The 15,086-nt window shown below is 42.2% G+C and overlaps 1 protein-coding gene across 4 annotated transcripts in view; it reads left to right on the top strand.

Annotated features, from left to right (window-relative positions):
- PSAT1 (phosphoserine aminotransferase 1) overlaps positions 1-15,086 on the top strand; it is a 501,906-nt gene that overhangs the window by 432,324 nt on the left and 54,496 nt on the right. For all 4 annotated transcript variants that reach the window (XM_033958496.1, XM_033958494.1, XM_033958495.1 and 1 more), the window contains one exon: positions 3,552-3,689. In XM_033958496.1, coding sequence (XP_033814387.1) covers positions 3,552-3,689 — 138 coding nt within the window. The remainder of the gene's footprint in view (positions 1-3,551; positions 3,690-15,086) is intronic.

Below are 15,086 nucleotides of genomic sequence, written 5' to 3'. Positions count from 1 at the left end.
GCGTCTAAAGGAAAGAAAATTAACAGGTAAGAACATAATTTTTCCTTCCTTAGCAACAGCAGCAGATGAATCCAGAGCCCCACCCTTTCTGGATATTAACTGTCGTTTTTTTCTTTTGCAACTTTTGAAGTCTGTTATTCTTGATAGTTGTATTCTGTATTATTATCTTTTGAAATTTGTTATGGGAAAGCATATTGATGGTTACGGATGCATGGGCAAGGAGCAATACTGAAGATGCAGGAGGCGTGCCACCCAATAGGACCACCTGTTAATCAGTTTCTCTATCTCCACCTGCTGGTAGATGTGTGCTATCCCATTGGTCTCTGAATTCATCTGCTGCATCTAAAGGAAAGAAAATTAACATTTTGTCTTTATTTTTTCTGCCACTAGTTTGGAGAACCATATCGGTTTCCTTTTTCTCTTATTTTTATTTATTCACATAAAAGTCAGTAGCTCTTTTTATTACACTTTCAGCTTAGACCACTGTTTTTCTACTTCCCTGTTTTCCCATCCAATCAGCTCTTTCTTCAGGTACTCCAAAAGCGTGGGATCTCTTTTAGAGAGAGGAAGTGATAATGGTTACTGTAGCTTGGCAGACTAGATAAGCCTTTATCTGCCATCATGTTTCTATTTCCAAGCTTCCTCTTCATCGAGACCTCTGTTAGGGTCCTGTTCCTATGAAGAACCCTCAGCACTTTGATCTTACAGCATGGCTCTTTACCGCAAGACTTTGATTCAAAGAGGATTGTGACTCTTTGAAGTCTTAGAAGCCCTATACTGTGATGGCTTATGTTAAGGCTTTGAAGACTTTCCAGCAGTGGTGTGCCAGAGATTAGGTGTGCTCCCATTCTGGTGCCAGAGATTAGGTGTGCTCCCATTCTGGTGGTGTTAGCCTTCCTGCATGCTGGTCTAGAAGAAGGCTTAGCAGTGGCTTCCCTCAAGGTACAAGTGGCAGGCCTTTCCAGTTTCAGAGCGCACAGCAGTTTGCTTATGGCTCATCCAGATGTGTTTGAATTTCTCAGGGGGGTGCTTTGCTGCCCTTTCCTACATGGAACCTCAACCTGGTGATACTGAAGGCACGCTTTCTGTTGGTGCTCATTGCATACGACAGGTTGGTTCCATGTTTTGCCATGTTGTATGTTTTATGTTGCTTGTTTATTAATTGTTTGTTTGGATTGCTGCTGCGACGCTTCCTTTAGAGGTGGGTGGTGATGTGTCAGTCTCGTGGTCGGCGTGGGGAGGGAGAGATGGAAGGGTCTGCTGTGGCATTTAGGAAGATCCCGGTACCAGCAGTGGTCTTTTATTTTGCTTTCCCCTACACCAAAAATAAGCGCTTCAACTAGGGCTTATTTTTGGGGTAGGATTTATATTAAGACCTACCCCTGAAAATCATGCTAGGGCTTATTTTGGGGGAAACATGGTAGTATGTCCCACTCCTTGTATATATTAACTTGGCAACAACAAGGCAAGCAGTCCACCAAAGAATTCAACGTGGAACAAAAGATTAGCAGACAATAATGAGATTCAAATCAGGTTTATTCAAGGTGCTCCCAAGAACCATACCTGATGCATTTTGCCAAATAAGGCCGGTCAATGCTAACAGAAAACCATGTCTTTCATACATACAGAATCACCTTTGCCCAGTTTGGAAAAAGTAATCACAAACTAACCCTCCCCCCTTTTTTACAAAAGCACAGAAAAGGTTTTTAACGTTGGCTTGCGTGCCGAGTGCTCTGCACTGCTCCAACAGTCATAGAGTTCCTATGAGCATCGGAGCAGCACAGAGCATTCAGCATGCTGAACAGTGCTACAAACCGAAGGAATAGTACAGTTTAGGGGTGAAGAATTTATGTGCACGACAGAAGAGCGGGACTTGGGTGTGATTGTATATGATGATCCTGCTTCTGCGGAAATAGAAAGTTGAGCCAAAGTGAAGGCTGTAAGGAGGGTGCAAGCAGTGCATAAGAATTGCTGCCAAGCATAGAACAATTTTAAAAAAGATACACCCTTATATGTGTGTGTGGGGTGGCTTGAGAAGCCAAGGGGTGATGCTTGATGGGAAGGGGAGAGAGAGAGGGTTAGATGTCAGACCAAATAGGGGAGGGGTAGAGGGAAAGGGAGAAACTCCATCCTGTAGTCCTCTGTTTGTTTCTTCAGCAGGCCCCCCTGACCACTTATGGCCCTAGGCACGTGCCTACTGGGCCTACCCGTTAATCCAGCCTTGTGCAGGAAGCAGCCTGGCTATCTTCAGCGATGAGCGGCGAACCCAGAAATTCAATGTGAAGCCGTATTCTGCAACCAGCATTGAATTTCCAGGGGTTTTTGGCCACTAAAATCCTAGCCAATTAAGCCGATATTCATTGACTGGCCGGCTAAATTATAGCAGCCAAAGGTAGAACTACTATTTATGCGGGCTTTTCTGGCTGCTCAGCTTAGCCAATGAATATTGGTGCTAACTGGCTAAGTACAACCAAAATAAAAATCGGGAGTCTCGAATTTATCAAAAATTGATCCTCAAAAAGTCAAAAGACACTATTCAAAATAGAAGATCATAAAATTTATATTTTATTGCTTTCAAAGAAATTATTTAATAACCATTAGCTGGTTAAGCAGTTAATCTTAACCTGTGGGCTTCTTTCTGTCCATTGTGCTGCAAGAAAATCAGTTTTCAAAGCTCGGTGAAGTTCTTCCTCCTGAGGAAGCAGTCTGTGAAACACGACATCGTGTTGGGGAAGAGAACAGTTTTTGCAGCAGTAACAGCAACAGTAACATCCGGAGTGAGCTTTGACGGAGACTTCAGCAGCACAGTACCAGATAGAGCTTTGGATTCTTGCCCAGAAATAGCTAAGAAGAAAAAATAAATTTAAGTTGAATCAGGTTGGGCAGACTGGATGGATCATTTGGGTCTTTATCTGCCGTCATCTATGTATATTGCAGGGCAGAACAGAATGCTGTTGTATAGTCGGGAGATTCCCCGTACCCTCTTTCTTTTTGTGCTTCGTTCCAGTGATATTCCCATCCATCATAATACCACATCCTGTTTGTTCTTGGAGAAAACAAATTTTCCAAGTGACAAGTGTCCTATGAGAACAGCCCCACCTCATCTCCTAACAGTTGCATTCTATCAGCTACTATATTAGAGTGAACTGGTTCTGGATTGACAACAAGGGTCGGAAGACATGCATGTAGGCCACTTCCAAAGGATTCTGGAACACAGAATGCTAGAAGTGTTTCTATGCCAAGGCTCTGTCAATGCCACTTATCAGTCAGAATAAACATCCTACTATCCTCAGAGGACACCTGCTACAGGTGAGTAACTTTGTTTTATCATCTTAGAACAGCTGAATGGCTTAAATAAAGTCTCCATTAAAATAGGTTTTAGAAAAGTCTGTGGTATGTTTCTACATCAGTGGACTCCATGGGGCTAGTGATATATGTATGAGTAAAGTGAAAACAGGTCAAACCTGGCTTCCTGAATAAGAAAGTTGATGTTCTTGGACACTTAATGTGGTCCTTTTCAGTAGTTAACTTATAACCCAATTCTTCCCCAGGTGTCCTGTGGAAATTAAGAGTAGGAGCAGAATGAATGTTCCTTTCCATATTGGCAGTGCAAAAGGAGACGAATGCTTAGAAAAGAAGTTCCTGGATGAAGCTGCAGAGCTTGGCATGTTATCCCTGAAAGGCCATAGGTAAATATGCAATGTCTAGTATGGTGTCCCAAAAGGTCACAGACTCGAGCATGTTCTTTCCTTTCTATTAAATAAAATCTGTTTTCATGCCACAATAACACTACTCAAACAGGTGTCAGGAATCCATAAAAACATTCTGTTAGCACTATTCTTATTCCAAAAGACTAGGCCTAGAAAATAAATGTTTCATTCTTTCAGAAATATTTATTCAATGAACTACTCAATTAAAATAAATTTTGAGGGGATCAGTATTCATTGTGGTTTAAGTGGGCATAAGATGCTCCTTCCCACTTAAACCACACTGAGTGGGAGTATGCTCAAGACAACAGACTTTTATGTTGGAAACTACTTTGAGAGTTCTGAGGATATTGTTACATTATCAGTTATCTACAAATGACCAAATTAAACAACTAATTAAAAAAGTTTTCTTCAGACTGAGGCAGCTCCAGCATATTAAATTTTTAAATCAGGACCATTTTCAATTGGTGGTTCAAATGCTGGTGCTGTCTCAGTTTGATTATTATACAGTATATTGACGTTTACAAGTTATGCAGAATACTGCAGCAAACTTATTTATGGTTTAAAAAAAATATTGGATACAGCTTCTCCATTGTTGTGAAACTTTCATTGGCTCCCAATAATAATGCATTGTCAATTTAAATTGTGCGCTGTGGTTCACAAAATATTACATGGTTATTCCCCAAAATATATGATTATTCTTATATTAACTAAATCAATTAATCATTCACTCAGATCAAAAAATTATTGTATCTATGGTTTATTTACTTAGGGGTCCTTTTACAAAGGCGCAGTAGTGGTTTAACACGCGGAATACCACGCATTAAACCGCCTGCCGTGCTAGTACCTGACGCCTCCATTGACGAGGCGTTAGGATTTTAGGCTGCCACGGGGGTTAGCGCTTGATGAAATGTCCGACGCGCTAACCCCCGTAGCACGCCTTGATAAAAGGAGCCCTTAGTGATTCAAGATATTTCCACCTTTAATGTGGGCTAGAAGAGAATAATTTATTATTCTTGATTTTTGATTTCTTATTTTCCTTATTGATTGTGTAATTAAAATGGAAATTCTAATTTAAAAAATTTCTTGTATCTTACAATATCCAACAAAACAAAAAGAAGACCTAATGTTCCACAATAAAAACAGTCCAATGACAAAAACAAAAGACTGTGGATATGGATGTTCTGAAAGATAATTTATTATTCGCTTTTTACAATAAAAACATAAAAATAAAAATAAAAGTCTGAGTTTGTAGTACACGTGTGATTGTCCTACCAGATCCTACACAGTCCATGTTTCGGCGAAACCACCTTCCTCAGGTCCAGATGATGTAGGGTACACCAGATAAAAGTATGAACTAAAAACAATGTAAGTGTCATTTCATTTTTCTGCTCAAAGACACATACATTGTTTTTAGTTAATACTTTTATCTGTGTACCCAACATCATCTTGACCCCTGAGGAAGGCAGTTTAGCCTAAACATGGACTGTTTAGGATCTGGTAGGACAATCACACGTGTACTACAAACTCAGACTTTTATTTTTATTTTTATGTTTTTATTGTAAAAAGCGAATAATAAATTATCTTTCAGAACATCCACATCCACAGTTTTTATCATTGTCTTACAATATCTTTCATTTAAAGGTGTAAGAATTAAAATCTATGTGACATGCTTTGTTTTTCAATCTGTTCAATGCTGGAATTCTCTCCTAAAGTATAAACTCCTAAAGAATATTTGTTTGAAGACTATTTGTAGTAATTATTGTCATTATTTTGTTATTTTGCTAATTTTTGACTGGCTTGAAATTCTTAATCTGCACTGATATCAACTTTTGGTATGTACTATGTAGCAAAATATAATTGCTATTGTAATTGTAATTCTAGTACAAAAGGTAATTCTAGTGCAAAAGTGGGTTATTCTCCTCTAGTTGCGAGTCGTATAGAAGGCATCATCTACATTCTTATTCTCTTTCGGCTCTGCCTCCTCCTACATGCATGTTGGAAGGTGTCTTCCTGATTTGCTCTGATCTTACTTTATTATTTTGGGGTTTTTTTGTCCGGATTTGGAGGCTTTTCAGTGCTCCATAGGTCCCCAATATTAATGGGACAGCTCTGCCTGGAAGAAGTCTTTAGCTGGGAGGGCAACAATTTTCAAGGGCACCTATCTTGCTAGCCTGCATTATGACTTTCACTGGCTTGAGGACCGTTCCCCTGGTAGCAAGGCTCACTCTTGGTTGGTACCGAAACTTGAACGCAGGCTGTTTGACCCCCATATTAGTCCTGAGAGCTCTAGCGGGTGCCAGCTGTGTTTGTTTCTAACCCCCCCTACCCCACCCCCCACCCCAGAAGACGCATGAGGAGTTGTTAGGGGTCTGGGGTCTCAGGCTATCTGGATTATTTTTACTTGCTTGTGTGAGGCAGAAGTCTTCTCCATTTCCCAGCTGTGGTTTTCAGCTGAAGCAGGCACAGTACCGAAAGAACTGTAACAGAATTGTGAGTACAGTCTATGGCTGTCTATGAGAAGAATTGAGGGGAAGTTCCTAAATTACAGTTTTGAAAGTTTCTCGGGCTAGTATTGGGGTCTCCTACCTCCAAAAATCCCTTTGCTGAATTTTTGTTCAGCTTCCCTGGGCCGTTTTTTATCACTAAAACACTTCTGCCGTAGCCATATTAAATATCCCAATTTTGTTTTAAAAGCCTCTTTCTGCTTCAAAACACCTCAATTTTGGTTAAAATTGATATAGATGGACTCCTCAAGTTGTTTTAACCTGGATTCATGCCTGTTCTGAATGCTGTGGGGTACATGGGGCAAGAGCACTGGGCTTAGCTCCCTCTGGTCAGGGCAGGGGTCAGAAACCTGTAGCTTGCAAGCCACATACGGCTCATCTTGCATGTGGCTGCAGCTCTCCAGGCCCCACTGTTTAATCTCCCTCTCAACCCCACGATTCCCCTCCCCCCAGGGCCTACTGAGGTACCTGGTGGTCCAGCGGGATTCTTTGTGGCAGGAGCATAGCCCTCTCGCTCCTGCCTCCTTGCGGCTGCCTTCTAAAATGGCTGCCACAACCTCTCGCAGCTACTCGTAGCATTTCCTGTAGTACCGCAAGATGCTGCAACAGGTCATGGCAGGTATTGTAAAAGGCAACCGCAAAGATGCAGGAGTGAGAGAGCCATGCTTCTACCACAAAAACTCTCACTGGACCACCAGATACCTCGGTAGGCCCAGGGGCTGGAATTGTGGGGTTGGGAAGAAGATTAAAGGGTCGTGGCCTGGAGAGGGACGAGAACTTTGGCTATGGGTTGGGGGATGAAGTAGGCCGCTGTCTAGGCCTGCCTCAAGATAGAGACCTCACACGCTATATACTGGTTTCAATCCATAGATATATTTATTAGCAAATCAGTAACAGCTTACAAGAATAAATCATTCAGTATATAGAGTAACAGAATGTGATCTTCAGGCCTGAAGGATCCTCTGATGTCTGTTCTGATTATTTCCGCTTACAGGGCCTGGTTTTATACATTTCTTGGTGGTCAACACCACATTGGTCTAAATCACCTGATACATCTTTATTGGTTATTTTCTTATACGTCATTACATAAGTAGATTCATTTATTGGCTTATACATTTGTGTCTTGCTATACGTCTGTTCAGTTTACCGTAAGGCCTAACCTTTTCCCGCAAATGCCTTTTTCCATTACCATATAAGCAATTCTGTGCCTCACCCCCCCCCTGCTGTGTGATCACAAGACATGTCTTTCTAAATGATATTCTTGATAATTCTATTTTCTGACCATGAGCTGTGTTCATCTTTGCACAATATCCTGCCAGGTGCGAGCCCTATTGCCATGCCTCAGTCTAATTTCTTACAAGTTTTGCTTAACCTTGCAACCACAATAGGATATTTCCCAATCAGTATATGCCAGCTGGCAAGTGAGTTATGAAATGTCTTTTACATTGTTAATATACTGATTTATTAGAGCAGGAGAGGGGGGGGTTTCTTCTTTGAGGTCTGGTTTCTTCACCTTTAGTATTATCCAAAGGACTTATCTTGCTTCACCTGTATCATACAAGGACTTACAAGAACTTTATACCAGAATTTTTCCATGATTTTCTTCTTCTTTTCATCTTCCTTTTCCTCTCAGGGAGGGGCAGAGGAGGGAGGGATGAGATATACTGAGACCTGTAAGGGTTGGAGGGGAGAAAAGCTGCACCTTACAGCTCTTTATAAATCTTGGATCAAACATTTTCAATAAATTGGCTCTTTGCTGTAAAAATGTTGCCGACCCCTGTTCTAGGGCAACAGAGTCACAGGTGGCTCAGTTTTTGGATAAAATATCCCTCCTAGAGCTCTTGGATAGCGATTTGGTGGATTTAGTGAAGTGCTGGGCCCATGAGGAGGCAGGAAAAGTCTCTGCAGGGGTCCTCAGGCATCATATACAGGGATTTACTTCTGATTTTGTGAGTGTTTTAAATGATTGCAGCCTATCTGCAGCATCGGGAGAGGAGAAGGAGGGTAGCGAGGAGAAGCAGGAAGGAGAAAGGGAGACTAAGAAGGTAAAAGGGCACTAACCCAACCTTCGTGGATTTGTTTAAACAAGGCAGAGAGGAGCAGGAAGCTAGGGGCAGGGTGAAAGTAAGCTCCGCCTACCCCCCACCGTGTCGGCAGAAGCATCGACCGGACTCCCCCTTAAAAGGGGAGGAGCCAACAGCGCACAACGAAGGTGAGCGGCAAAGGTGCTCGCCTTAGCGAGAACGCCTTTGCGAAGGGCCTTGAGAAGGGCCGAGCAAGGATAGACAAGGACTCCAAAACACCAGAGAACAGCAGGAAGGCAAGGAAGAAGCGAGCACACACATAAGGAGAGCACACACACAAGAACACACACAAAAGAAAACACACAATAAGACACACACAAGACAGGGAAGGATAAAGAAGCGTCAGGCTCCAGGGACAAGCAAAAGACCCAAGAGAGGACAACCGACCCACAAGCAGAAAGCGGCAGAAGAAGTAGGCAAGAAAGAGCCAAAAGACACGCAAAAGACAGAGAACTGAAAAGAAAGAGAAATGGAAGCAGCAGGAACCCGAAGGAGCTTTCCAGTGTACTGCATGGAGTGTCATATGTACGACTACCTCTCCTCGGGAAGGCAGGCGTACGTATGCAGTCAGTGTCAGGAACTGGAAAGCCTGAAGAAGGAAGTCAGTCAACTACAGTGCAGGGTTCAGGAGCTGGAGGGACTCCACATCTCGGAAGAACCGTTCAAGACAGCTGAAGACCCCACAAGAGAGAGCCACATCGAGGAGCAAGTAAGGGAGCTCGAAAGATTCATCGAGGAGGCCTATAGGAAGGTGGAAGAACAGGATCATCAGCAATGCTGGAGCGAGGAAGCTACGCCCACACGAGATGGAGGACAGGGACCAACAGATGGAAGACAGGAACCAACAGACACCAAGGATTTAGGACCTCATGGAAGAATCGAGCAAGCAGAGGGAGCGAAGACTCACCAGTACCCTGAAAGAGAAGTACTGAACCACACCGAGGATACAGACTTTAGACCAGGGAGGAAGCTGAAGAAGGTGAAATCTGCAGTCATAGTGGGAGTCTCAATCCTGAGAGAAGTGGACAGTCACGTAGCAGGAGGGAGAGAAGATCGGCTAGTGACCTGTCTCCCAGGAGCAAGAACGAAGGACATCACTGACAAAATTGAGAGGATCCTGGAAGGAGCAGAAACAGAAGAGACAGCAGTGATAATCCACGTTGGAACAAACGATGTCAACAGGAGAGATTACAGCAGGAATACGCTAACTCAACAGTTCAAGATCCTAGGAAGGAAACTGAAGATGAGGACACAGAAGATAGCATTCTCAGAGATTCTGCCAGTACCGAGGGCAGATGTGAAGAGGCAGACAGAGCTACAAGCAATAAACGCATGGTTGAGGAGATGGTGCGAAGAAGAGGGTTTCCACTTTGTGAGGAACTGGATAACTTTTTGGGGGAAGAACAAGCTCTTCAGGAGGGACGGACTACACCTGAGCACGGCAGGAACGAGACTACTCGCAAACAAAGTTAAGAGAGAAATAGAGCAGGCTTTAAACTAAGAAGAAGAGGAAAGCCGACAGTCGACCTGATGTCGACGTTTCGAACAAGAGTATCCAAAGAAGATACTGAACGGGAAAAATACTGGGAACAAGCTGAAAAGGATTAGGTCCCAATTCCTGCCCCATACTTTCTCTCTGTCATTTGGAAGTCAGGTGCACCTGGGGACATATCTTAAAGACCAGAAATCATCTTCCAAAACATGTCCGCTTTATTGTTAGCTTTACATCTCTTTTATATCATTTTACATGAATCAGTGTTGTCAGCATGTGACGTAAACACAAACCATATATGGACATAGGTCACATGAAACTTTAAAGAAATCAGCATTTTTCTATCTCAAGACTGGAGTCCAAAGGGTCAGAAGAGCCTTGGCCAGCAGAGCCTCTTATCTAAAGCTGTTTGCAAATACGGCTTATAAAAACAATTGAATTCACTTCACAACAAGATAAGAACATATCTTTTCAAAAATAAATGTCCTTGTACTATTTTCAGAGAAGGAAAAACAAACAGGGTCTGGTTTTCTTACAGCTTCAAAACATAGCCTAAGGAAAACTACCAAGGTACATGATACGTGTCCCTTCAATCCCCTCTTACGTCATGAAAATGACGTCATAAATGCACAGCATGAGTTGGAAGGGAGTGATACTCTAGATATGTCTCTCGAGGAGGGTTTTTTTAGGAGCTGTAATACGAATAACACAGTACATGAGCAGTCAAAGACAAGAGTGCAGATAATAAGATAGATTGTAACAATAAAAAGGTCTTTTACCCAACCCTGCATTCAACTAAAGTGCTGATCCCAAGAATTAGATAAATCAGAGTTACATTTGAGCTCAGCAAAGAGGTCTGCTAATTTCTGAATGGCCATAGTAGGACCTATATTGTCAGGAATAAAAGTGCAACACCATAAAGTACTGGGAAGAATTTTACAGAATTCTCAGCTAGAATCATATCTAGGGCCACACGATTTTGAAAACCATCTGAGAAGTGGAGCCTAATTGATCAGCAATACCTTGCAAGGCGTCCCTAGAGTAGTTCACAAAGCGTTGCTGATTATAATAATTTTAACTAATCCGATCAACATTCTTATTAATAGTAATAAAGAGAATAAGGAACTCAAACCCAGCCTTAACCTGAGCTCGGGCCTTAAATTCATCTGGGACATCTAAGTATACATGTGGATCAAAACAACCAAGGAGATCAGATTTATGTTGAGACAGAAAAGAGGAAAAACCATGTGAATAGGAAGGATGCCTTTCAGAAAAAATATGCAGGAGCATGGTAACCTTAGCTAAAGTGCACTGGCCTATCCACTGGCTGGGTAGCTTAACAGGGAGCCAAAAGTCTCCATAGAGCCAGTAAATATCACCTAGGGTGAAAATCTGATGCTGCAACAATGGGGCATACCTATGAGCCAAGACAGAACAGTAACCTGGGGGTAAATTACCTACAAAACTACCCTGTGTCAGATTAGAAACATGACATGTGTAATTACCCTTATAGATGGTAACGGCAATATCAAGCTTTTTCTGTCCAGGCAGCAAAAGGTATTTAGAACACCACAGTGCACAAAGGGGATAGGTAAAATTAGAGGAGGTAGATAGATCCCGTAAGAAAAACTGATGGGTCGGATAGCTAGACCCACCCCTAAACCACATGTCCATAATGTACATACCTTCATCAGTAGGTCTAGGGTTGTCAATAGTAAGAGAAAGCTTAATAATTTGTGCAGGAACACTTTTCCTATAACAGTTTCCAACCTTATGAAGGGTCATACAAGTAAGCAGTGATTTACCATTTTGGTCCACTTTTTTCAGAGTACTTTCTGGTTTATAAGCCCAGTCAGTATCAATATTCCACCATACCGCTCCCCAGAATGCACACTTATCCCCCCAACGTGAGTCAGTAACACATATATATATATATATATATGTCTTTAGTTTTAGGAATCTCTGAGGACCAATGGCACAGCCTTGGGATATCAATTGATGAACAGTCCACAATGTCACAATACTCAAAAATGAAGGTGACCACATGCACACTGCTGGAAGTATACCAAAGGGTAGCATACTGTCTGTCTTTCTGGATTCCAATTGAAGGACAGCCTTTTTCGAGGGAGTAGTCCAGCTTGACGTCGTGTTCGCAAAGAGGTGCCGGGGGGTGCTGTTTACAGCAGAAGTGTCATTTACAGATGGGTATGGGCAGAAAGTGTCGTGGACCCTGAACACATCATCCCTGTAGACCCAGTTAGAAATGATCCATACAGGAAGAAAAACTAGCAGCAGCGTTGCCAGTAAGAGAATGATAAAGTTGGTAGAATGCTGCAATAAGATCATCATGTTGTTCCACTGGAGGAGGTGAAATCTGCGCAGGGAAGACTTGCTTCTGGGGTTTTAGGTTAACCCTCTTCAAGTGACTTGCGTGGATCCAAACAGGAAACTCCTCAGTGAGTGCGGCGGGCCTGGTCACAGCGATCACAGTAGTGGGAAGGCCAAAGGGGAAATCCATCTGCTTCCGATCCTTGGAAAGCTTCTGGACAATCACTTTGTCATCAGACTGGAAAAAATGGGTAGGAATCTGTGGAGAGAAAGGAGAAGTGCAAGACACGTTTCTTTGAACAAGTCCTAATATTTCAATGAGCTTTTGGACGTATTCCTCCTGTATCAAGGGAAGATCACTACTCTCAACTATTGAGGGTTTGTCTACCCATGGGGCGGGGAAAGGTCATCCCGTGAGAATCTCAAAGGGAGAGCAGCCAGATGTCTGTGCATACAGAAAGAGATACTTGAAAAGCATTCCAAATATCATTCAGCAGCTGTACTCCAATGTGATCCAAATAAGAGATAAAAAACAAGAGAGAAACCATGTTGCCTGTACTGAATGTGGCAACATGTGACAATACAAGTACATTTACTTGATATAGCTATGGCAAAAGAGAGACAATATTCAGTTACTTAAGGTTCTTAATTGAACAATCCAAAAAGATATGTTTTTGTGTGCTGCATATAACTATTATGGCACTTCAGAGAGACCATACTGATGTACTGAATGTATTCAGAAATGTATACTGAATGGATCATATGTAGGGAACACCACGAAATAAACGCTGTATAAAGTAAAGCTTTTTCTTAAACATATAGCCCTTAACTAAACTTCATTTAGAATATGAAAGCTAAAAGTAAAAGAACATTGCGCAGTTAGACTAGTAAGAAGTGGAAAAAGAGTTCTAGAAATGGCCAATGTTATGTATCCTGGGGTACCCACTAAACTAAAGCAAGTAGACATGACACAGACAAAACATAAAGTTTTAGATGTGAAGCTATTATTCCATCTGTCAAGTGTGCAGGGCTGAATTTAACTCTGCAAATAAACACATTGATATAAAAAACCAAAACTACAAATAATGTATATCAATAACCATCTCATATTTGGAAAAAGGCATAAAGCTAATGTCTCTTTGGAGCGTCTCTATCTCTGCAGTGATAAAGCGGACCCTTGGAAAACATTAGAAATATCTGTGCCAAAACTGATCTGGGATGGCTATGTATATATCCGAACTACTGATAAGAAAAAGAAAAAACATTTTAAATTAGCAACATCCTAATTTCAGCTAAAACACTAGAAAGGAATTGTGTTTTCCAATTTGTTTTCAATTCACAAACGTGCCAGCTGTAATTATCGAGCTATATATATCTGTATCAAGGAGCAAAAGGTCAAGAATGAAAATATCACTAGCAAGAAGTTAAAATGTCGAGCGAGCACTACGATAACCAATACCATGATATTGGGCAATGAATAAGGGAGAGCTAGCAGCTGGTATCCAAGGTTTCCCCTCTTTTCATCAAAGTCCGTCCAAAAGGGTGGCTTTGGGCACCTGCCAAACGCCAGGCATCAAGTTCAGAGGGGGGGGGGGGGGGTAACAAAGGACTAAAGCTGTGAAAAAAAAGAGGAAGAGAATCCTGTTCACCCTTGAGACCCAGGAGCCCATTTAAAAGAAGGGCTTGGACATCGTGAAAAGTGTGAAGGGTAGTGGGGTGACCAAGGGTCAGAGGAGTAACCATCTCTACTACCATAGCACATGCAGCCAGGGCTTTCAAGCAAGCAAACATGCCATGAACTTGAACAGGAGTGACTATAGAAAAAAAAAGGCAACAGAGCGTAACTTACCACCATGTTCTCCCTTCATGGTGTTACAATGGTCCTGAACAAAGAGATAAAACATATGGGCATAAGCAGGAAGACCCAGACCTGGGCTAGAAACCAAAGCACATCTCAAATGTCCAACATTTCATGAGTCCATCTGATAAGAGCAGTCATTTCAGAAACCAGGGTCTGTCTCAGAATCTGGTCATAGAAGGAACAAGCAGAGATCCATTGGCGGCAATGACCAATCATATCAAGAAAATTAAGCATGTCTTTCTTGGTAGCTGGGCGGGGCAGACCCAGAACAGCAGCAATGCGGAAAGTGCAGATTTTCCTCTGACCATGAGACAAGACAAAACCCAGGTATGTCACTTCAGATTTACACCAGTGCAGTTTATTTCGTGACACCTTGTGATCACACACAGACAACCATTGTAAAAGGTGCAAACTATCAGCCTGACAGGTCTCCTGAATTATGGAACACAAAAAGAGGTACAGGATGAGGACAGAACCATGAGGGGCAGAGCATGGCTGTAGAATAGCCCGAAGGACAATGAAGAACACCACAGGGGGGTCAACATAGCCCTGGGGCATTCCACACCAGGTATACTGTTGCTTAAAGGTGAAGGCAAAAAGGGGCTGAAAAACCTCACCAACAGGGACTAAAAAAAAGCATTCTTTAGGACAATGACAGAAAAAAAATTGGCTGCCGATGGAATGGAGGAGAGGAAGAAACTTCAGGGACAATGGGTGCAATGATAATTATCAAAACATTAACAGTCCTAAAGTCTGGGACGAAGCAGGGGATGCCATCAGCTTTGACAACAGGATTGATAGTGGTTTTGATAATACCGGAGGAAAGAAAAGTGACAAGCAGTGGAATCTCACCGTACTGCTTGATGCAATGAGAATGAGTAACTTCAAAGAAGCACTATAGGAGGTACATGAAATACAACATTGTCAGTGAAAGCCCAAAACCGGGAAGTCTGGGGGGAGGGGCAAAAGCAAAGAACAAGAACTAGTATGGCAGTCAAAGTGCATTTGTACATTATATAATTCAAACTGTCAAAATAGAAAAATATGGCTTTCAGTCAGAAAGAGAAAACCAGAATCGCATTCCTTAAGGTCAGTAACTAGATATCC

This window comes from Geotrypetes seraphini, chromosome 9, assembly GCF_902459505.1.
Source record: "Geotrypetes seraphini chromosome 9, aGeoSer1.1, whole genome shotgun sequence".
Classification (NCBI taxonomy): Eukaryota; Metazoa; Chordata; class Amphibia; order Gymnophiona; family Dermophiidae; genus Geotrypetes; species Geotrypetes seraphini.
This window is presented reverse-complemented; position numbering and strand designations above follow the sequence as displayed.